The sequence below is a fragment of the Quercus robur genome, chromosome 2 (assembly GCF_932294415.1).
Source record: "Quercus robur chromosome 2, dhQueRobu3.1, whole genome shotgun sequence".
NCBI classification, from domain to species: Eukaryota; Viridiplantae; Streptophyta; class Magnoliopsida; order Fagales; family Fagaceae; genus Quercus; species Quercus robur.
Window position 1 is genome coordinate 97,881,064 of NC_065535.1, and position 24,861 is coordinate 97,905,924.

A 24,861-nucleotide genomic window follows, 5' to 3' on the forward strand; every position below is an offset into this window, starting at 1 on the left:
CAATTCAAAAAATATATGACTATTCAAAAGAGAAATATAAGAAAAAGAAAAAAAGTACATGAACCCATAAAGTAATTTGTTTTAAATTTTAACAGGTCTAAACTTTAAACAAACCTTATTAGCATGTGGCCCATGCTAAAAAATGTTGAGCAAGAGCCCACGTTAAAATAATGAAAGCCATACATCTTTTTAATATATCGTATATAAGCTTTCTGCCTAAAAAATTAATATATTTTCATATCGTGAGATGAAGCAAAGACGTAGAATTTTGTTTCTCATTGGGATATAGAATTTGGTAATGTATCCACCCAAACCACATGACAGGAAATCAATAGTGATTAGAAGGCCACAGTCTTTCATGTCGGAGCTCTCTTTTTTTCTTCTTCTTTTTTCTTTTTCTTTTTTACCTAGCAAAACTGAGAAGAATGGAATTCGCTTAAAAATTGATATGCTCATTCTGCTGTCATACTACATAGGATTAGAATGACCCCATTTAATTAATACCTAAATGTGTCTTTTATCCTTTGAATATATAGCTTGTTCAAATTTTTTTTTTCCAGGAAAAAAATATAAAGGGGCCTAAAACGTTTTTTCATTTGGGTGATTTCCACTATTGGAACGACTGAGATCACAAGAAATTGGCTAATTTGTAAAGGCTACAAAGTTAACTAATTTGTTGGGCAATCATCTTTTTCTTAAAAATAACAAAAAATAAAAGAAAGAAATAAATAAACTAATTTGTTGGACAAATCTTGCTTGTCTATCATTCTAAATCTTCTACGTAAAAGGATTGCCAAATCCATAAATATTAAATGAGTTGAGATATCATAATTCCACCAAAATAAAATGTGATACTTAATTTTCAAATTAAATTAAGTCGTAGGTAAAGAGTTAATATTTATCTTTTAAATTTTTTTTTACTGTTGGAAATGCCTCACTCACCACATCGTCATTATTTGAAATCCAATGCTTATTATATTGAAATTTATCTTCTTTCACTGTAGGTAGGCTGATGACTTATCATAAAGGTTGCCAAGTTTATGTTATGTAATATTGGTGCAAATAATTTATAGCTCCCTAGTTTGAGTTTAAATTAGACTTGTTAAAGAGATAAAATTTCACTCATTGTTAAGTTTAGACTAAACAAAAATAATTTTGTTTTGAAAAATGATAATGATGAGTTTGAATTTAAGTTGGACTTGTTAGAGAAATAAAATTTCACTCATTGTTAAGTTTGGTTGGACTAAACAAAAATAATTTTATTTAAAAAAAATTGATAATAATGGAGCAAACTCTAGAGAGGTCAATAAAAAGTCAAAGGCATCGATTTTATCTATTCTACTATTTAAGGAGCTTTCCCTGTTTGAAAACCTAGGAGTGTGATGATTATTATGTGTAGTGAAATTATTACTCATCACACCCCTAGGTTTTTTTTGTGATTGGAAAATGTAGTAACCCCAAATTATAATAAATGCTCTAAATTAACCCTTACCTAAAAAATAGAAGAGCCTCACGCGCGTGGTCAGAGACTAGTACTACTATTTAAAGGGTTTCTCCTGTTTGAACTAGATTTTTTTTTGGTTCCAAATATCCTTACAACTTACCTTTGAGTAGAGGTAAAACTTGGTAAAAATGCATCTCAACTCCCACTAAAACACTGGCTACAAAACAGGGCCACCCTCCTAATAGTTTTCAAATTACTTTATTCATTTATAAAAAATAAAAAATAAAAAATAAAAAATTTGGCAAAGGAGAGACGGATGATGAAGCGGAAAGCTATGGAAGGAGTGAAATTGGCAAAGGAGAGATGCAAGGGCGTGATAGATAGGATAGAGATGTTTGTTTCAATCTAGGTGTGGGTTCCGTATGGGTGTGTTGACAGTTTGAATATTGGGCACCTTGAGGCTATTGTTCATATTCTCCACCAGTCTTTTATAACCGCAGTTTCTCGAGTTTGCAAACCAATTCCTCACCTGTCCGTCATCATCTTGATACTCTCAATAGGAACCCTGTTTGGATTATTGTATACGATCGAAACCCCACCTACATTTCTTGGGATTCATCCCCTCCTAAGGGCTTCAAATTTCGACTTCAACAACTCCTTACTTTAGCCCGCTCTTCAACAACTTTGAAACCATCCTCTATCATTCTTATCTTCTCCAATGGCCTTTACAACACCTTTGTTAGACAAAAACTTTGGGAAGAATTCGGGGCGTCGGAGATTGAATTGGATTTTTATGTTTTTGACTTTTACTTCTCCGATGATTCCGATTCTGAGTGGGTAAATGTACTGGCAAGATTGTATAGAGGGGCATGTGTGCTTGAAATTAAGGTTGATGATGATATTACTGTTTTAAGTGCTGAATTTGATGTCAAAGGCTCAACAACAACAACTGTTGCTTCAGTTGCGCCAAAGCTTTTGGAACTTGCCGGTGATGCAGAAAATAATGCATTATTGCCTTGGTGGAATGCTTCAGGAGATGTATATACTTGGGGTTTTTTTTTTTTTTTTTTTTCAATCACGCAAGTTTTTGAACTATACTTCTGCTTTATTACATAATTGCAATGTATAACAAGTCCCAAATTAAATAAAAAAATAGATAATCAAAATGTATTTTGAAATTTGCATCCCCCAACTCACTAGGCAGTGACAAAGATCAAAGATGATGATAGCTCATCGTGTTTTGTAGCCCATTCTAACTGTTTTCCAAGTAAGATTTGTCATTAACCTGTAATTGAAATATTGTGCCATTCACATATGCTGCGTAAGCAAAACAAGCAGATTTCAGTCCAATAGTCCTAATTTTGGAATTTTTATTTAAAACTTTTACATATGAAAACTTTGATGGGCATGGTGTATATGGGTTTTATTTAATGAGAGTAGAATTCGATGGATAAATTTTGCCAAATGGAAATGGATAAACTTGTGGTAACTTATCAGAAAAAATTCCATTAAAAAAAAAAAAATTTTATCCGACATTTGTATTAAGTTATCTATTTTGGCCAAAGAGGTGGGTTAAAACTTTGAAACGTGGCTTAGTATCCGTTTGGCAAAAATTATTTTTTTACTATTCAGCTTATTTTTGCTACTATTCAGCTTATTTTTGCTATTATTCATGGACCCCACTGCATTTTTTTGGTATTATTCATGAGTCTCACTGTACTATTTCAGCTAATTTTTACCTTTATCTATAGTACTTTTAGCAAAAAGTTTTCAGTTTTAGCAAAATAAGTAGATCTCAAACAGACCATTAATCTTAAGGTAGTGGCCGGGGTTGTGTTTTAGTAATTAGAGGAAGAGGTTTTTTTTTTTTTTTTTTTTTTTTTTAAAGTAGGTAACTGTGTAACTGCGGGGTTAGTGGTAAACAGATTTTTTTTTTTACTAAATTTAATCATTTGTATTCATTATAATTTATGATTGCTACTGTAGGGTCACGTTTTTCAACCCGGGTCCAAGATGTATGGGACCTCAGACCAGTGAGCCCGGTACAATGAATTTGTAGAGAGTGGGCCAAAGAGTTAGGCTTTAGTATATGGACAACGGTTAGCACGGTGTTCTTCACGATCAAGCTGAGATGGACTGAGTTTACCAGAGAGGGTTGGTCCTCGGCACGGTCCGAGGAGCTTTTCCTGGTGCCTCTGGTGTGTTGGGGAGTCTCTGCCCCCCTTTTCTGTTTCTCTCTACCCCCTTTTTATAGTAGTTTCCTCCCTCCTGAATGGGGTTCCTAGGGTTGGTACTTGTCCCTTCAGCCCTCCCCTCCAGTTGTTGGGAGTAGTTGAAAAGGCAGAAAAACATGACTGTGTCAGACATAAGGCATTGAATGAAATCATGGCAGCCTTTCCCTCTGACGTTTCCATTTTCTCCGTTGTCCTTTTTTGCTTTAATACTTTTTCTGTTTCGTGGAATGATCTGGAGTGTCACTACCAGTGGCAGGTTGCCCCCTTTGTCCTCGGCTACATCCATGCCGAGGAGGGTTCTTTCCATGGCCGAGGAGGGGTTTTTCCTTGGACTAGGCCCTTGGCCCAATGTGGACATTGACGTGGACCTCCTGGTCTTTTACCCCCCACAGCTACATTTTCTAATCATAAAATACCTAGAGGTGTGATGAGTGTTATGCGTTTGTGGATGAAGTTGGGTTTTTTGAAGCAGTAATTGACGTTGTAGAGTGGTCCTATTTTCTAAGTCTTCTATTAAAACTAGCCTTTGAGCACGTGCATCAGAGGCTTTTCTATTTTTTTGGAAAAAAAATTAATAATTTGCATCCATTATAATTTTGGATTACTATTTTTTTCAATTACAAAAAAAAAAAAAAAAAAAAAAAAAAAAAAAAAAACTAGGGGTGTGATGAGTATTATGCATTTGCAGGTGAAATAATTTTTCATCACACCCCTAGGTTGTTTTGTAATTGGAAAATGTAGTTATCTCAAATTATAATAGATTGAAATTATTAATTTTTTTCTAAAAAAAATAGAAGAGCCTCTGAGCACATGCGTGAGCGCGTGCTCAGAGGCTAGTTTTTTTATAATGAGACTAGAATTTGATGGATAAATTTTGCCAAATGGAAATGGATAAGCTTGTAGTAACTTATCAGAAAATAATTATAAAATGTCTAAATTTAGGTATTAGTTTTATTTTTTTTGGCCAAAGAGGTGGGTTAAAACTTAAAAACATTTATTAATCTTAAGGTAGTGGTGTTGTGTTTTAGTAAATTAGAGGAAGAGTTTTTTCAAAAAAGTAGGTAACTGTGTAATTGCAGGGTTAGTGGAAGATAGTTTTTTTTACTCTTTTTAGGAAGTGGGGATTAGGACTAATATTGGGTCGGGTTTATTGTGACCAGAAACCCGACCCGATAGACATCGGGTTTGGTTGCCTGAAACCCGACCTGACCCGAAAAATCGAGTCTGTAATCGGGTCGGTTTTTCGGGTCTCGGGTCGGGTCTTGGGTTGGATTGGCATGGGATCACCCAAATGGGCTTGCTACTGCCAAGTCCACTATTGATGTCTGATCTCTCTAAGGGCCAGACTCCATTTGTTAAGGTTTGGGCCTTGGCCCCATTCGTTTGGGAAAAAACCTAAAACCCAACAAAAATAAAAAATAAAAAAAATAAACCACATAGTACCTCTCCGAAGCGCATCATACAAAACCCTAAAGAAAGCACATCTCTCACCTTGCAACCGCATCTGCTCCACTCAAATGGACTGTCCATGATTTCAATTTTAAGCTTCGCTTCCTCTTTTTGTGTCATCTTCATTTGCAGCCGCATCTACTCCACTCTGCCCCATTCTCTCACATCCAACACAAAGGTCCTGTGTAGGAGCAGAGTATCATCGACGGCACTGGTGAAATCTTCTAAGTATACGAAGGAATCAGAGTCGAAACTAAGAGAGGGAAGGGAGGTCCAAAGAGAGGCCCATCTTTTGGATAAAACGCCTGTTTTGATAGCGTCATTAATGGGCAAGAAGCAAAGGATGCTGAGGAGGATCGAGTCAGGTAAGGCTTTGATTCGATCTTCTTCTTCTAAGATGGTTGCCTGTTTGCTTCGTTTGGTTCGATGATCATGGCTCGATTCTTTTTCTTCTTCTTCTGCATCATAATATATATATGAGAACTTCAAACAGATTCAGAAGTAGAGATAGAACTGGGAGAGTAGCTGAGGGAGGCAGAGAGCTGAGGGAGGTGGAGAGAAACCAACATAGAGTAGGGTTTTTTTTTTTTTTTTTTTTAATTTTAAAAATCGGGTTTAGAATTTGCATATATAAGAGACCCGACGCCAACCCGAAACCGAAAATAACTCGAAATTTAGACCTGAAACCCGATCCGAATACTTTCAGACCCGCCCAAAACCACTCGATTTGGGTCGGGTCGTCGGGTGGGTCGGGTCCCTTGCTCAGTCCTAGTGGGGATAGTTCCTAAAAACACTACCACAAGACCATGTTAATTTTACTGCTCACAAAAAACACAAACCGTTCCTATCAAAAAAGAAAAGAAAAATAGACTTTAACTCTTCTTCTGCATCTACATCTCTTACAGTGACAATTGAGACAAAGTGTGTGCGGTGTTCGTATCAGAAATAAGAATGGCTGGTGAAGAAGAGTGTCCTGCAATCGGTATTGATCTCGAGGCGATGCACTCATGCGTGGTAGTGTGGCAACGTGATCGTGTGGAAATAATAACCAACAAGCAGGGCAACAGAATGACGCCTTCCTATGTTGCCTTCATTGACAATGAGCACTTGATAGGTGATGCTGCCAAGAACTAAGTTGCTAGGAGTTCTACCAACTTCATCTTTGGTACTCTTCTTCTCCATACATTTTTATTTAGTTTTTTTTTTTTTGGGAAATAGAAGTATCATACATGTGGATGAATTAAAGAAGCAAATTGAAAATATGACTTCAAAATTTCAAATATAAAAAACTACATGTTACTGACCTTAACTAATTTATTGAGAATTCATGTTGTTGTTAGTTTTTCCTTTGCAGCCTTAACATATACTACTTCTGCATATGATATGCGTTTTTTTTATTTTTTATTTTTTTATTTACAAGATAGAAATTCTACTCTAACCTAATCTAAGTGTATATGTGTGTAAAAGCTCCCTCCTGGAGACTTGAACCTCGACCCTTTCCCCCCACACTCCACAACAAGCACTTATACTTATGAAGTGACCATCGCACCAAGGGTGTGCAGTGGTTATGATATGTGTTTTGATTGCATGAGAAAATAACAATGAAATCAACTTGACAAAATTTAATAAACTAAATTTTTTTGTGTATTGATGAGTTAGGATGGGTTGGGTTGATTTTTTTTTTTTTTGTTTTGTATTTAACCTTGACATAAACTACTTCTGCATATGATATGTGTTTTGACTGCATGAGAACAGAAAAATGAAATCAACTTGACAAAATTTACTTAATAATGGGATAAGTTGGGTTGAAATTTTTTTAGCCTTGACATATACTGCTTTGTGTTTTGACTGCATGATAGAAGAAAAATGAAACATTGGTTAATATTTTATTCTTATCAACCAATATAAGAATATATTTATACACAATTTTTACATTTTCCATTATAATGCATTTGTAGGTGAAATAATTTTTTCATTACGCCCCTAGATTTTTTATGATTGAAAAATGTAATAATCCCAAATTATAATGAATGCAAATTATTAAATTTTGAAAGAGATTAAATGTTACTCTATAGTTAATCCACCCTCTCACAAATCACGATTTGGTAATTCTCTTTCCTCTCATGCTCTCTTACTTTTAATTTCATTTTCATTTTTAGTTTTTTTTTTTCATTTTTTATTTTGTGACTCATATTGATATAATTTTTCTAAAAGTAATTTTTTATTTATGTATTTTGATAGAGAGAAGACACATTTTGAAAGAAATTATCATTGAGTGATTAGATTGATTGAGGAATAGTTGACGATGGTGATGAATAGGAGACACAATGTTACATTATCCCTTATTAAAGAGCCCAGATTAATATTACAATTTAATTAATCTTACAAAACAAAAAGATGATAGATAGATAAATACAGTAACTGGTAGTGGCAGCGGTAGCGGTAGGCTAGCATACCATTTAAATTTAAATTTAATCCAACAAGACAGGAAGGAAGGAAAGTTATTTGAAGAAAAAAGCTTTTGCTTTTCGTTTACCCAAAAAAAAAAAAGCTTTTGCTTTTCCAAAATCCAACACCGACCATGATAATAATAATAATAATAATAACTAGTCGGTAACCCGTGCGATGCACGGGAAATGTATTGAGTACAATATATAATTTAATCTTTGTTTATTTTACTACAACACCAAAATTGAATTTGTAAAATAAAATCATATAGCTAAAACATTTGTTAACAGCTATTAGTTTCAGACATTTATTAAACTATATTATTATTATTATTATTATTATTATTATTATTATTATCAACTTAACAGTATTTTAATATATGATACCAACATGCTTCAAGAAAATGTCCAACACTGAAAACAATTTCGAAAACAAACTCAACTAAACAGTTTGATGAATAAATATATTACAATCTATAATATAAGCCAAGAAATAAACTTTGAAACCAGTATGAACAAAATCCACGTCAAACAAAACCATTTCGATCAATTAAGAATATGACTCACTAAAGTCGAAAAACACAGGATTCATTACCAAAAAAAAAAACAAAAGAAAAAAAAAAGAAGCATCTTTAGTCTTTATAGATTTTGCCTAAGTACCTAGATACAATGACACATACTCACACAAAAATCATTAAAGAACGAATCAAAGAACATACACAACATGTACCTACGCTATGAAAGTAAAAATAAGAAAAACAAAAGAGATGTAAACACGGACAATTAAAGAAAAAATATAGGAAAAAAAAGTTAGGAATAGAAATATAAGATAAAGATGGGTTACCCTCAAAAAGAATAATCCATGGATATTCATTGAAATCTTCTAGATAATTTCTGATAATAGAAAAAATAAAACCCAAAAGTTATGATGTTAAAACTTCCAAAAGGCCAAAAAAAATTTTTTTTTTTTAAATCAGAAGATTCAAAGCTTCAAAAGTATTGAAATAAAACAATATATAAATATATATATATATATATATATATATATATATATATACGCAATAGAGAAATACAATAGAAAGAAGGGAATCCATGATTATAGCTTTTCTACTATTGAAATTGGCCAAACAATTAAATGTATTGCAAAAAATGAACTTAAAAATTCATATGTAAACCAAACAATTAGAAGATTTTGAGCCAAGAATTTATTAAAACAAAGCAAAAATTATGTGACTACACAATGGAGAAATATAATAAACAAAAAAAATATGTCTACACAACATAGAAATATTAGAGAAATATGAGTTACCTTTTAAATGTTAAAATTCAAAATATTAAAACTTTTAAAAGGTTAAAAAAAATTTGAAGATTTAATTAAAAGATTCAGGCCCAGCAATTAAATAAACAAAACAACAATTGACAAACTTATAAGAAAAAACAACAAATCTATAATTTTTATTGAACAAATCAAATAACCCTAACCTTGATGCATTGACCGAAGAAGGAGAGAAGTCCAATACATAAGTGGAATATGTGAATTGTGAAGCATAAGCCGCCCTCAAAAAAATTCTTGAAGAAAAATAAGTTTTAAGAAGAAAATTGTGTTTTGGGGCTTAGGTTTTCTACGCAAGTAATTCTTAAATAGGAGAGAGTAGAGGCGGTGGAAAAGTGTCCTTATTTGGCTAAAAGTCTAATTTGCATTGGAAAAAGAAAACAGTGATGAGGTGGAAAATTTAATTTAATTTAAATATTGTATTTAAATATTGTGCTGACGTGGAAAATTGTGGGAGCTTCAAAAGCTTCGGTTTTATATATATATATATATATATATAGATAATAATAATAATTTTAAGGAAATTGATTCTTTCTTTCATTTAACATCTGCCAATGGCTTCTCAAAAAAAAAAAAAAAAAAAAAAAAAAAAAAAAAAAAACTGCCAATGTGTTCCCCATGGCCCATGGGAATTTACCACCTCATTCCAACACATACATGCTGTTAAATTTAGCTTTATATAAAATTGATTTTTTCTTAATGGGTACTCCAAGAGTAGATTTTCTCCATAATATTGCTGGTTATTATTGGGTACTTTAGAAATATATTTTCTCCATTTCATATGGTGGGTGATACCCACCCATGTGGTGGGTGATACTCCCGAATTACCTAATAAAATTTCTACAGTTAGTATGTATGCACCGATTCTTTTTTGGGTATTCCCACTATTGTATAATTATTAAATATTATCTTCTTCATAGTTTCCTTCCTATAATATGCTTTTTCTTTTTTTTAATTAATTGATTTCGTTGCTTTAATATCTCCTTTCCTTTCCTTTGATTAGGACACAACTCTGCCACGCTCTGATTATACACTAATTTTACTGCCCATTGTCAATTGTTACAATACTAGTCAAGGCAGCACGTGCAAGGCACGTGCTAGCCATGGAAAAAAAAAATAGTGATTAGGATCAATTTTAGATTTTATTTGTATCACAAAATATAAATATAAATCATTTGATTTTTAAAATACAAAGAGATTTATATTAATCAAAAGAGATATTAATTTTAAGAATTTTGATAATTATGTCATAAAAAGTTAATCTCAATCATATAAGATCGTGACAAATCCTAGTCCAATATTTTATTATTTTATTTTGACCTATAACTTACACCTTAATAGTTGTAAATATATTGTAATAACAACAAAATGTCACGACATTTTTAGTTGTGCTAGATCTCGATATAATATTTTATTATTTTATTTTATTTTATTTGATTCATAAGGAATTGACACATGCATTACAACATTTTCATAATATCTCTATGTATACATTGTACTTAATTACAATGTAAATTTATATTATGGACACAAAAATATTGGCAAATTTTGTACACATTTACAAACTTTGTACAATATTTACCATTTTTTGTGCAAATGTGTATAATATTAACAACTTTTGTGTATTTACAATATAAACTTGCATTGCAAGTACAAAGTAAACATATAAAGATCTTAAAAAAAAAAAAAAAAAAAAAAAAAAAGCTCAAACCAACTGGCATACTTGAAGGAGAAAGAAAAAGAAAAAAGAAAAGAAAAAGTGCACCTCACTAATTGAATAAACCAAAAAAACACTATTCATGAGCCTTTGGCACTTTTTATATAGTTAATAGATATGCTAGCTTACATAATATTTAAAAGAAAAAAAAAACAAAAAAAAAAAAACTTTAGGCACTGTATAAATTAATGTTAAAATGTTGTGGACTTAGCATTTTTTTATTTGATGTATAAGAAACTGAGATTTTAACAATTGTAAAAATATTGTGATAATAATAAGAGTTGTAACATTTTCTCAAAACATTTATTTTTAGTTATGGTTGCTTACAGTCTCATATTTTATTATTTTATTTCGACTTATAAGAAATTGACACATCAATAATTGTAAAATTTGTTGTGTCAGTATAACAATATATATACCAGCTTACATAAATATTTAAAAAAAAAAACACAAACCGATTATTGAAAAAAAAAAAAAAAAAAAAAAAAAAAAAAAACTTTAGGCACTGTAGCTACCGTGCCAGTTGAATAAACCAAAAACACTATACAATAAGTGTTGTAACATTTTCTCAAAACATTTATTTTTAGTTGTGGTTAGTCACAGTCTCATATTTTATTATTTTATTTCGGCTTGTAAGAAATTGACACGTCAATAATTGTGAAAATATTGTGAAATTTGTTGTGTCAGTATAACAATATATATACTAGCTTACATAAATATTTAAAAGGAAAAAAAAAACACAAACCGATTACTAAAAATTAAAAAAAAAAAAAAAAAAAAACTTTAGGCCTACCATGCTAGTTGAATAAACCAAAAGTACTGCACGATAAGTGTTGTAACATTTTCTCAAAAAATTTATTTTTAGTTGTGGCTGGTCACAGTCTCATATTTTATTATTTTATTTCGACTTGTAAGAAATTGACATATCAATAATTGTGAAAATATTGTGAAATTTGTTGTGTCAATATAACAATATATAGACCAGCTTACATAAATATTAAAAAAAAATAAAAAAACATAAGCCGATTATTGAAAGAAAAAAAAAATAAAATTAGGCATTGTAGCTATCGTGCCAGTTGAATAAACCAAAAGCACTGCACAATAAGTGTTGTAACATTTTCTCAAAACATTTATTTTTAGTTGTGATTGGTCACAGTCTCATATTTTATTATTTTATTTCGACTTGTAAGAAATTGACACGTCAATAATTGTGAAAATATTGTGAAATTTGTTATGTCAGTATAACAATATATATACCAGCTTACATAAATATTAAAAAATATATATATAAACCGATTACTAAAAAAAAAAAAAAACTTTAGGCACGGTAGCTACCGTACCAGTTGAATAAACCAAACGCACTGCACAATAAGTGTTGTAACATTTTCTCAAAACATTTACTTTTAGTTGTGATTGGTCAGTCTCATATTTTATTATTTTATTTCGACTTGTAAGAAATTGGCACGTCAATAATTGTGAAAATATTGTGAAATTTGTTGTATCAGTATAACAATATATATACCAGCTTACATAAATATTTAAAAGGAAAAAAAAAAAAAAAACAAACAAACAAACCGATTACTGGAAAAAAAAAAAATGTAGCTACTGTAGCTACAGTGCCACTTGGCACTGTAGTTACTATTCAAAACTTGGGAAAAAAAAGTGGCTCATGAAACCAAAGCACTGTAGCTACAGTGCTTTAGCGTATACGTGCACGTTAATAATTGTGAAAATATTGTGAAATTTGTTGTGTCAATATAACAATATATATACCAGCTGTGGGGCCCAATAATTTGTGACCCTGGCCCATTTTTACATTGGGGCCCAAGGCCCGATCCGAGGAAGGGTATAGCCGAGGATGGGTAATATAAGTCTAAATAGTCTTAAGACACAGCCGAGGATGATTCTGTCCTCGGCATATCCAAGGTCCCCTTGGAAGAAAGGGCAAAAACGGTATAGGAACAGTTTGGAAAAAAAATCTAAAATATCTATGTCAATAGAGAAGGAGACGCTGGATAGTATAACAACTAAGGACAAAGGGAAAGCTGCCATTACTGTCATTCAATACTCTGCACCTGACAGAGCCATACTCTTCAGCTTTTATAACCACTCCCAACCACTTTAGGTATGAGCTGACAGGACAGGTCTTAAGTCCTAGGAAAGTGAGCTTATACGTGGACGCTGGTGAGAGGATAAAGCCCCGTATAAAAGGATAAGAGAGGCAGTGTGAGAGAAAGGGGGGACAACCTGTCCTCCCAGCCATGGTGTCCTATAAACAAGGAGAATAAGAAGAGCATAGAGCTCCCCAGACTCTTCGGACGAGATTCATTGATCGGAGCCAACCCGAACTACCGTCCGATGACCAAGGCCTAGCCTTTCAAACCCACGCTCTACAAATGATATTGTTTGGGCCTTTTTTACGTGCGAACCCAGTATCATTTTGGGTCGTTACAAATTGAATCCTTACAAACAACCCGTCCTCCCAGCCATGGTGTCCTATAAACAGGGAGAATAAGAAGAGCATAGAGCTCCCCAGACTCCTCGGACGAGATTCATTGACCGGAGCCAACCCGAACTACTGTCCGGTGACCAAGGCCTAGCCTTTCAAACCCACGCTCTACAAATGATATTGTTTGGGCCTTTTTTACGTGCGAATCCAGTATCATTTTAGGTCGTTACAAATCGAGTCCTTATAATTGGCGCCGTCTGTGGGAAAGGCTTGTGTCTTGGCACAGGTAGTGGGTTGAGACAATCCCTCACATCATTTCCAACATCCGGATGTAGTGTTCTAGCGTAAAGTTCCACTAGGGGCTACGTTTCTTCACTAGGGGTTGTGTTTCGTAGCGTCAGCAGCACGGATGGTTCTAAGGGCTTGGCCGAGGAGCTAATCCCCCTAAACCAAGGTCCCACGTCATAGCCGAGGGGTTAATTCCCCCAACTATTTAAAAATCAAGTTTTGGACAGAACCAAGGTATTGCATGGTCCTCAGACTCAAACCTATGGGGAAACCAACTACTTAAAAAATCAAGTTTTAGACAGAACCAAGGTATTGCATGGTCCTCGGACTCAAACCTATGGGGAAACCAACTACTTAAAAAATTAAGTTTTGGACAGAACCAAGGTATTGCATGGTCCTCGGACTCAAACCTATAGGGAAACCAACTACTTAAAAAATCAAGTTTTGGACAGAACCAAGGTATCGCATGGTCCTCGGACTCAAACCTATGGAGAAACCAACTACTTAAAAAATCAAGTTTTGGATAGAACCAAGGTATTGCATGGTCCTCGGACTCAAACCTATGGAAAAGTCAGCTACTTAAGAAAAATTCTAAGTCGCTCAGTCCTTGGACCAAATACCAGAAAAGGCTAAGGCTATGAAGGTCATTAGGCAGTTAGCAAAATGCCTTAATTCTCAGCGACCTATAGGGGCTGTTCATTTTGGGTTATATATCGTTGGATGATTACTTCCTACACGGCACCGAGCATTCGGCCATCATCTCGTTCAAATTTGGGGTATACAACCCATTTTCAAGTCGGTCTTATTGTACACGATAGCTCCAATAAGTTCATAATAACATCTTTTTTCTTGATAAGAGATTTCGGCCCTAAGTATTGTTTTTTCAGGTCGGCGTTATTATGCCAGACAGCTCTAATAAGCTCATCATAATATCTTTTTCTTTTTTCTTAATAAGGGTTTCTGCCCTAAGTATTATTTGTTCAAATCAGCATTATTATGCCGGATAGTTTCAATAAGCACAGAGCAAGGCCTTTTTATTAACTGGGATTTCGACCCTAAGCATCGTTCGGAATGTAAAAATAAAAAAAGAAGTCATATGGTAGTACGACTATTTACGGCATAACCATTTCAAAAAGAAGAGGTAGAATATACGAAATAAAGCAATGATGACTTTTATTAATATAAAGAGGTATTACAGTGTACAATGAAGGGCTTAAACAAGCCTATATAGAAAACGAATTACAAAAAAAAAAAAAAAAAAAAAAAAAAAAAAAAAAAAACAACAACAACAACAACAACAAGACAAACAAACAGCCAGAAGTCTTTTTAAGCTCTGCTCCGAAGTCTTTCCAAATTCTGCCCCAGTAGCACCCATATTGAGAGGAGGACCTCCCTTGGTGGAAGAAGAGAAAAAGAGGAAGAAGGAAAAGCACCAGGATGGATCTGGTGATGGGAAAGAAGAAGAAGGGGAGGCAAAAGGAGGCACCAATGAAGGAAGAGAGGAAGAAGCAGGGATACTATGTCCCTGCGTCAGTCTTGACTCCTAACACGCTGTGTCATGTTAGCTATGCTCATAAGAGAGCAGCTGGTACTGATAATGGGTGACCCCAGCTCAGTCGCACCAAAAGTTTGACGCGACGAGCCCCTGCTTCAGATTTTGGCTGAAGGGAGGATGAAAGGTATCTTGAGTCTCTGCCATCCCTGTCCTGACCGAGCCATCTTAAGCTTCGGAGGGACAGAACGCTTCTGAGAAGGATGTGATCTTTTCATCCCCACTTCTACTTCAAATGTGTCACACTATAAGCTGTGGCTATGCTGATAAGGAAGACTTAGAGCACAACTTGAGGGTTGAGGCTTTAGGAAGGTTAAAGAGTCTTTACGCGAAGGGAATACCCTCTCGTTTGGCTTCTTATATGGAAGGTGAATTCAGTGGCATTTAATCCGTTCATATCTCCAAGAAGATCTGCAAGTAAGGTAGCGTCTATTCAACTCCCCAATGTCATCTGTAACTGTCAGATTTGATTGGCCTCGTAAAGGAAATTTATTAAAGACGCGCCTCGTACATTGAAACGACGGGAGTACATCGTGTGTAAATCTAGAAGAATGTCTCGTAACCCAGCGCATTTCCTAAGCAGATGAAGAGACGCCAACATTAATGAAGGGTAGAGCTAAACGAACCGTAATAAAGGCTTGGCATCGTCAAAACCCTCCTCTCCGACCAAGAGGTCGGACAGTAGGATTTTGAGGGGCTATTGTGGGGCCCAATAATTTGTGACCTTGGCCCGTTTTTACATTGGGACCCAAGGCCCGATCCGAGGAAGGGTATAGCCGAGGATGGGTAATATAAGTCTAAATAGTCTTGAGACACAGTCGAGGATGATTTCGTCCTCGGCATATCCAAGGTCCCCCTGGAAGAAATGGCAAAAACGGTATAGGAACAGTTTTGAAAAAAATCTAAAATATCTATGTCAATAGAGAATGAGAAGCTGGATAGTATAACGATTAAGGACAAAGGGAAAGCTGCCATTACTGCCATTCAATACTCTGCACCTAACAGAGCCATGCTCTTCAGCTTTTATAACCACTCCCAACCACTCTAGGTATGGGCTGACAGGACAGGTCTTAAGTCTTAGGAAAGTGAGCTTATACGTGGACGCTGGTGAGAGGATAAAGCCCCGTATAAAAGGATAAGAGAGGCAGTATGAGAGAAGGGGGGGACAACCCGTCCTCCCAACCATGGTGTCCTATAAACAGGGAGAATAAGAAGAGCATAGAGCTCCCCAGACTCCTCGGACGAGATTCATTGACCGGAGCCAACCCGAACTACCGTCCGGTAACCAAGGCCTAGCCTTTCAAACCCACGCTCTACAAATGATATTGTTTGGGCCTTTTTTACGTGCGAACCCAGTATCATTTTGGGTCGTTACAAATCGAGTCCTTACAAACAACCCGTCCTCCCAGCCATGGTGTCCTATAAACAGGGAGAATAAGAAGAGCATAGAGCTCCCCAGACTCCTCGGACGAGATTCATTGATCGGAACCAACCCGAACTATCGTCCGGTGACCAAGGCCTAGCCTTTCAAACCCACGCTCTACAAATAATATTGTTTGAGCCTTTTTTACGTGCGAACCCAGTATCATTTTGGGTCGTTACAAATCGAGTCCTTACACCAGCTTACATAAATATTCAAAAGGAAAAAAAAACAAAAAAAACACAAACCGATTACATGAAAAAAAAAAAAAAAAAAAAAAAAAAAAAAAAAAAACTATAGCTATTGTAGCTACAGTGCCACTTGGCATTGTAGTTACTATTCAAAATTTGGGAAAAAAAAAAAGTGGCTCACGAAACCAAAGCACTGTAGCTACAGTGATTTAGCGCATTCGTGTTTTTATATATATAGATTTATTTTCAGTTGTGGTTGGTCAAAGTTTCATATTTTATTATTTTATTTTGACTTATAAGAAATTGACACCTGTGAAAATATTATGAAATTTGTTGTGTCAGTATAACAATATATATAAAAGGGAAAAAAAAAGTACAAACGGAAGACTGGAAAAAAAAAAAAAATTTTGTTACTACTGTAGCTACAGTGCCGCTTGGTACTGTAGCTACTGTTCAAAACTTAAAAAAAAAAAAGACAAAGTGGCTCACCAAAATGGCACTGTAGATGAATAGTGCTAAAACACTAAAGCAGCAAAATGAAATTGACATCTCAATAATTGTGAAAATATTATCAAATTTGTTACATCAGTATAACAATATATATAAAAAAAAAAAAAAAAGTACAAACGGAAGACTAAAAATAAATAAATAAATAAAAAACTGTAACTACTGTAGCTATAGTGCCATTTGGAATTGTAGCTACTGTTCAAAACTTAAAAAACAAAGACAAAGTGGCTCACCAAAATAACACTATAGATGAACAGTGCAAACTGTAGCGGCATTGTCGCTTTTCACAACACATTTATTTTCAGTTGTGGTTGGTCACAGTTTCATATTTTATTATTTTATTTTAACTTATAAGAAATTGACACCTCAATAATTGTGAAAATATTGTGAAATTTGTTGTGTCAATACAACAATATATATAAAAGGAAAAAAAAAAAAAAAAGGGAAGACTTAAAAAAAAAAAAAAAAAAAAAAAAGGAGAAGTGCCTCACCAAAGCACTGTTGCCGCTATAGTGCTTGCACAGTGTAAACACTCTGAGTGCACAGTACCGAAGCACTGTAGCGGCATTCGCGCTTTTATAATATAAAGAAATGAGGAGGCAAAAAACAATGTGACCCCAGTGCCCAATCCTAGAAGCTAGAATTAAAATACGCTAATACCTAATTTATATTCCTTCTTTCTGTGTTCTGATCTTTGATTCACTTATTATTTTTTATCAGTCACGCTTAAATTACTCGACTGTTACAAAAATTTATGACAGCATGTTTATACGATACACATACGCCTCATCTTCTCCTGAGCTCTCAATAATATCTAATCTAAGTAAGCATGAAGCTCAGCCCCAAAGGCCAGGCCAGGCCTTGCCTTGGGGGCCCATCAGTATCACACAATCTCATGCCCATGGGCCATGCCTAATTGTGCGACCTCCAACTTTACTTGCCATGTGTATGGGTCTTGGATGAAGTGAGCCAATATTAACCCTTCCCTTCCCTTCCCTTGGAGCCTTATTTAAGGGCATGTATAAATCATATATATATATATATATATATATATATATATATATATCCTAAAGTTCATCCTACATATTGTAGCTGCCCCAATGAGTAGAGAATATGTTATAATTTACTTAGTCCACAAAATTTTCAATTATTGTTACATTTAACCTCTAAAGTTTACATTAAAATGAAAGTTTACATTAAAATAAAACTTTTAGGCTTTGTCCAAATTTTCCATTTTTAGGACAAACCCCCCTTGTGGTTTGACACAATTACAATTTAGTCCCACAAACTTTTTCAATTGTTAGATTTTGACTCTCTAGGCTAGTATGGACAAAAATGAAATCGTGAGAAGTATTTTGAGTGGAACCCTAAACAATTTCATTTTAGTTCAAACCTTAAAAAATTAAATTTAGCAATTGAAAGTTTGTGGACTAAATTGCAATTGTGCCAAATCACCAGGACGCCTAATACATTTTTTTTGGGATACAAGATAGAATTCTACTCTAGCATAATCTAAGTGCATATGTGTGTGAAGCTCCCTCCTGGAGACTTGAACCCCGGCCCTTGCCCCCCACACTCCACAAGCACTTATACTTGTGGAGTGACCATCGCACCAAAGGTGTGCAATGGTAGGATGCCTAATACCTAATACCCCTTTTCCTAGTAGATAAAATTATTAACATATATAGAATAGTTTAACGGTAAGCACTATTACCAAAATTTGAAGAAAATTAAATACTATGATTAAAACTTGCATTGAATCAGAAAGCCACGCCCTCTGTCATGCACAAGCAATGTGCATGATCCTGTACTTTCATCGGGTTTTGCCACCTCACTTCTTAATGTTGTATACAGTCTTATGTAAACTCAAGCTTCTGTTTTGTAAATCTTCTTTTCATTTTAATATAAAGCCATTTTCAGACCAAAAAAGAAAGCCATTTTGCAAAGCTTTGAGTTTTAAACCATCTCCTAGATGGAAAGCCACGCATCATACAATTAAATGAATGCGGCACTTCAGCTCACTACTCTCTATAGATTGTTTCTCAAATGCAAGTCAATAAATTTCCTTCACAAATGTGGATGGTTAAATAAGCCCCCCACAAATTATTACCAAAAAAACAAAAAAAAGATCCTCAATCTTTCTTAATTTACCGGTCTTTCTAGCCAACTGGTATGTCTCATCCTTTCCAAGGACAAGATCCACATCTAAACTTGTTACTGCAGATTTTTATTTGGTTATTAATGAATTGTAAAAGAGTTTCTAAGGAAGTCCTAACACATTTCTGCTAGAAATATGATATTTTATTGGTGTACAACAGGAAGAAAACACAGGTAAACAAAACTATAATTTTAGCGGATACAAAAGCAAACTGAACTTCAAGGACTTCAAACAGGTAACCAAACCATTTATTGTACGTATCAGCTCACCATCCATTATTATTAACATTATTCCACTGTGTTCCTTAAGGTGACAACCTTCATCACAACACCTTCATACAAATATGCTTCAAAAAGCTCTATCTCGAAGCTTGATCATGTGGCACTTTATGCTGCAATTTTGAGATTGGAAGCATAATTTTATTAGAAAATAAAGTTTCAGTTCAACAGGAATGACAATTTCAATCAAATTCAGATATGTTTCTTTTTTATAACCAGCACTATTATGCAAAAGACCAATTGAAAGAATATATGTTAGCCCTCTATTATGCAACGCACACAGATATATATATAGTCTGCTGTTGTTGTTATTCTTGTTCTTGTTCTTGTGGTCTTAGTTACAAATGGTGTATCTTTTTGTGATACTACATCACTTAATAACTTTTAATTAGGTTAACATCTTTTCAAGTCTATCATTGTATTACATGTCTTCCATATGCTTATCATCATGCATGCTAAATTTCCTATTAATCTAATATCATTTACTATACACTAAAACATTTATTTACCATAATTTTGACCATGTTTTAGATGAGGTAGTTCATAATTTCCAATCCAACATTTGAACCTAACTCTTATATATATATAACAAATATTCTAGACAAACCTAATGGATAAGAAAGAGCTAGTAATTTCTGATTTCAACAATGTTTCTCCGTACCTCCTCAACCCATTGGTTTAACTAGCACTTGTCAGAGGAGTATCAGGCTGCTTTTCTGGCATAGCATCTTGAAAAGCTGGTATCTCATTGTATGCCTCATTCAACCTGGATAAGACAGGGAATTGAGTCTGCATGGAAAAAAAAAATTGTCAGCAGATACAGATACAGAAATGGACTTTAAAGCACACCCTAATTTCAAGATTACTGAATAAAGGTGTGGATGAAGAAATTGAAACATCTCAAACCAGAAGCAAGATTTACGCTAGCAGAATAAGACTACAGATTTTTGCTACTACTGTAATCCCACAAACTATTTTTGATACATCAATAGTTAGGGGTGGGCGGATTTGAATCATGGTTGGAAACACTAGAAGGTGCCAATTGAGCTACAAGGCTTTTGAAAACTGTAATTCCACAAACTGCTGAGGCCCAAGGTGAAAAAAGAATTTGGTGTTAAAGCAGATTGAAGACTAAATTAGTATATATAATGAAAAAAATTACATTATATTTAAATTAAATATATTTGTCTACAAATGGTACTGGCACAATAATTATAGAGCAAGCACTACCATGTCCATCTTGAACCTTTCAACCGCTGAACGAATCTGAGGCGCTAGAAACAAATCTGCCTGCAAATAATTGTCAATGCATTGCATTACATTTTGAAAAAAAACCTTAATTCATGAATTAATTCCATCCAAACTATTCTTCCAAGCATTTTAGGAAGTGAAATTCTACTATGCCATGCAATGTGGAACTAAAACATATTGAGTATACGACTGACTTTAGTACAATTATATAAATTCATATACTTATGTCAAAAATGTAATGCTTAGAATTGAGTTTAGTGCCATCATGTCTCGTAATCCATGGTTTGGGTTTGGGAGAAGAACCATGTTCCGATTGCAGTCTTATAGATTGAGGAGAGTGTTCAAATATTTTATACTGTGTTCTGTTGGCAGTTGATCTCAATACTTATGGTTGAAATAACATTACAAGCAAGCAGAAGAAAATCCTTGTTTGGTTGTAGATATTAGAACAACTTCACGATGCTTGGCAACTTCAGTAGCAAATCCCTAGAAATATTGGAATATTTTGGTAGTAAAATGAAAATTCAGAGCGATGCAGATGCTTTTAGTATTTTCTCTGTGCAGCAGCCAATTTTATATTTAGATTCAACAGATTTATGGTGCATGATTGTGTTTAAGGTTAGGTACTTTGTACATTCAATGTGGATAGAGAAAAAGAAGAAAAGAATCCTTAACACAGAAGCAGCATAAACTATAATCAAGTTTACAGGCACAGACACAGATGAAACAGGAAACCGAACCAGGAAAACTTCATCTCCAGTTGCAAATCTTCCAGCATAGTCTTTTAAAAGCCTTTCAAGTGCTGAAACATATGAAAATAATAATCGAAATAGACTCAAACCCATTGAGGAGCAGAAATCATCGCATGGTGGCACATAAAGTTCACATGTGACAGGAATTGCCAGGGAGATTTGGAGACATGAACATTAATCTGATTGTCCAAATAAACAAAGAGCACGATCCTTTCACCAGATTAGTCAAAGCTTACCTACAAAGCCTTTTTCGATATGATGTTTAGCAAAAGCAAGTTGCTGTTGCTCATCAGGACTAACTTTTTCCTTAATGTATTTCTGTAGATAGGAAAAGCACAAAAATGAACTTTATATCATATATGTTCTAACAATTTCGTGAAAAATGACATCTAAATTTTAACAGAGGGGTATATAACCACAACAGTCTCACTCAGATATATACCAGTGTAGCTAGATTTTGAAGAGGCTGTATGCTTGAGGAAACAATATTGGCAGCCTACATATCCAGTTATAAAAGCAACCCCATTAGTGTCTAAATCTGAAACATACTTGCAAAAACATGTGTGAATATTAGCAAAAATGGATACGATACAACAAAGAATTATGCCTGATTAGATCAGGAAGCTCAAAACATTATACTATATCCTCAAGGCTGGAAAAGAAAGTAAAGCCAAAGAGGGATTTTCAAACATATCATTCAACATGTAAAAAAGAACAACACTAGTGTTATTCACCATGTGAGACACAATTCCTTGTAGGTATGCTTGCAAGGTTGTTTGGAAAATAATACTCCCCATTTGCTTTTGAAATAAAGAGTGTCCAATTCAAAGTGAAGATTTAGTATTTAACAAATCTAAGGGCGAACAAGATGCCACCTCATTTAAAATTAGTAATCATTCCTTATTTGGTGGAATAGAATTTTAAATGATGTTGCACCATATATATACATATTTAGATTTATGAAAACTATATCTTAAACATGAGATGGAAACTCTCATTTTCAAAGAAATTGGAGAGGATCCTGATCCTAGGCACCAATCCACAAGAAATAATTTAGTTTATTTCAAAATAAACATAGCTGGCATTTTTGGCATAGCCATCCTTTAAAATGTGTACCCCAGTTTGCTTAGCAAGTGAAGTAGGCTTTATATACATTCTTCAATGTAAATTATTCGCATAAGTTTCACCAAGATAGAATTTGAAGCAGACACAATTTTCAAGTTATTAATGTGGCAAAAAATGATATTATATGCCATCAGCTCTTTGCAGCCTCATGTCGTGAGTACTATTTCTCCCTTTACTCAACTCCTGATACTCTTTTTCCTTGGAAACTTGGGTGGCGCTCAAAGATCCCTCCCAGGGTTGCTTTCTTCTCGTGGACTGCCAGCTTAGGAAAGATTCTGACTCTTGATATTTTATGGAATAAGGGAGTTACAGTTGTGGATTGGTGCTATATGCGTAAAAGGAGTGGGAATCAGTGAATCATCTTCTTCTTCATTGTCCAATTGCTTCTGAGTTTGGTCATCTATGGGTTATGCCACAAAGTGTTACTGACCTATTTTCAGCTTTGCAAGGTCCTTTTTGGTAAACATCGAAAGGTGGATTTGTGGAGGGCTGTGCCAGGACTAACTTTACTGGATTGGAGTTGTGTTTTTTATCCTTTTCCATGTTCTAATTTTTTAGATATGCTTGATCATTGTAATTTAAGAGATTGATGTACATGGGTATTTTGATTAATAAACTATCGTTATTTATCAAAAAAGAAAAGAAAAAAAGAACTGTTTCAACCTCAGTTTGTTGATGCTTTTTATGGTGTGAGCATCAATTAATTGTACATAAAACTTACCGGAGATTGATGTACATGGGTATTTTTATGCTTTTTATGATTAAGAAAAGTGTAAAATCCAAAAAGAAGGTTAAAAATGAGATGAGTGTAATTAAGTTAAAGGCAGTATGTTGATACCTGGAAATTGATGGATTTTTTGTGAAGATCCTGAGGTAACAAAGGATGGTGGTGGGGGTACTTTTCTTCTAAATACTGTGTAAGTTAGTTAGATAGTTAAAAATGTAAGAAGAATTGATGATTAATAATCATAATAGGGAAAGTAGAATGAGAAAAAGAAAGAGATAGAGATACGAACCAGTAAGATGGCAAAAGAGTCGGAAAGCACCAAGTCCCCATCGACAAGCACGGGGACATAACCAATAGGATTGAGCTTTGTAAACTCTTTTTAGTTACACCATACATACATACATACATACATAATTATTATTATTATTAAACAATAATAGAAAGTAAAGTAAAGGTCATCTGACTCTAATTCTATTCTCACCGGGGCTGTATTGCTCTCCCTTCAACAAGTTAACTGCTTTGTACTCATATTTCAGCCCTAATCAATCAATTATCATCAAAAATAAATGTAAAACAAAATTAAGATAGATTGAAGAATTAATAAATAAATAAATAAATAAAGAGAAATAAGAAAGAAAGTACCTTTCAAGTTGAGGGCAATACGAACACGGAAGGAACAACTGCTCCTCCAGTATGAATACAGTTTCAGCTTCAATTCACTCTCTTTCTCTTTCTTATCACCGCTTACGCTTGCCTAACCCATAAAATCATTTCAATTCAATATATTTTAGCAAACAAACCATATAGATAGATAGATAGATAGATAGATACAGTCGTACCATATTTCAGTAAATTTGGTTTTGGTAAAACAAAAGACTTCTAATTCTTAACGAGCGTAATCCGCCGGCGATTTTGTTGTCATCTGATTCTGATTCATAGATATTTCTTATTAATAAGAAAGGAAAGGAAATATGTATGTGTGATAATTACAATTAAACCGGCGCCCAGCCCAGCCCACAAAAATTAAGGAACAAAGATTCCTTTTCTCTTTCTCGTACTCCGTAGGAATAGCCGAATAATAATAAAAAGGGGAATATGCTAACATCACATCACAAATCGCAATGTTTTATTACCTGATTGTTTCATTTCATTTAGTATTAATTTTTTTTTTTTTTTTTTTGAAATCAATTTTATTATTTTAATTTAATATTATTATTATCGTTACATTAATATTAATAACTAGTCGCTAACTTGTATTATGCACGAGAACCTATTTATTTGTGAGGTACATTAAAATAATTTTATAAAATCTTAAATTGATTAAGAAATTACACCGATGTATAATTTGCTCTTGTATGATTTCAATTTGTATTACAACTTGATGAAAAAGCCATTGCTTGAACATGTAATGGCTTACAAAAGAATTTTTAGATAGTTTCAGATACAGCAAAAAAAAATAGCTCAAAAATTCAGATATAAAAACTTTTAAAAGATAAAAAAAATATTAAAGAATCAGATAATTCACTTCTTAGAAATTAT

At 33.9% G+C, this 24,861-nt stretch overlaps 1 protein-coding gene across 2 annotated transcripts in view; it reads right to left on the minus strand.

The window, feature by feature from the left end:
- The window catches only part of LOC126716129 (glutathione S-transferase zeta class-like), a 35,738-nt gene extending 11,416 nt beyond the window's left edge, over nucleotides 1-24,322 (minus strand). Inside the window, exons 1-11 of one of the 2 annotated variants that reach the window (XM_050417150.1) lie at nucleotides 24,162-24,322; nucleotides 23,965-24,076; nucleotides 23,804-23,860; nucleotides 23,612-23,697; nucleotides 23,434-23,508; nucleotides 21,913-21,966; nucleotides 21,707-21,788; nucleotides 21,459-21,520; nucleotides 20,698-20,757; nucleotides 20,129-20,256; nucleotides 19,311-19,580 (exon numbers count right to left, since the gene is read on the minus strand). In XM_050417150.1, the coding sequence (XP_050273107.1) occupies nucleotides 20,146-20,256; nucleotides 20,698-20,757; nucleotides 21,459-21,520; nucleotides 21,707-21,788; nucleotides 21,913-21,966; nucleotides 23,434-23,508; nucleotides 23,612-23,697; nucleotides 23,804-23,860; nucleotides 23,965-24,076; nucleotides 24,162-24,164 (702 nt within the window). In that variant the 5' untranslated portion in view covers nucleotides 24,165-24,322 and the 3' untranslated portion in view covers nucleotides 19,311-19,580; nucleotides 20,129-20,145. Of the gene's footprint in view, nucleotides 1-19,310; nucleotides 19,581-20,128; nucleotides 20,257-20,697; nucleotides 20,758-21,458; nucleotides 21,521-21,706; nucleotides 21,789-21,912; nucleotides 21,967-23,433; nucleotides 23,509-23,611; nucleotides 23,698-23,803; nucleotides 23,861-23,964; nucleotides 24,077-24,161 lie in introns of those variants that run through there. The other variant, XM_050417151.1, reaches the window with a different exon arrangement.
- Between the last annotated feature and the right edge of the window lie 539 nt (nucleotides 24,323-24,861).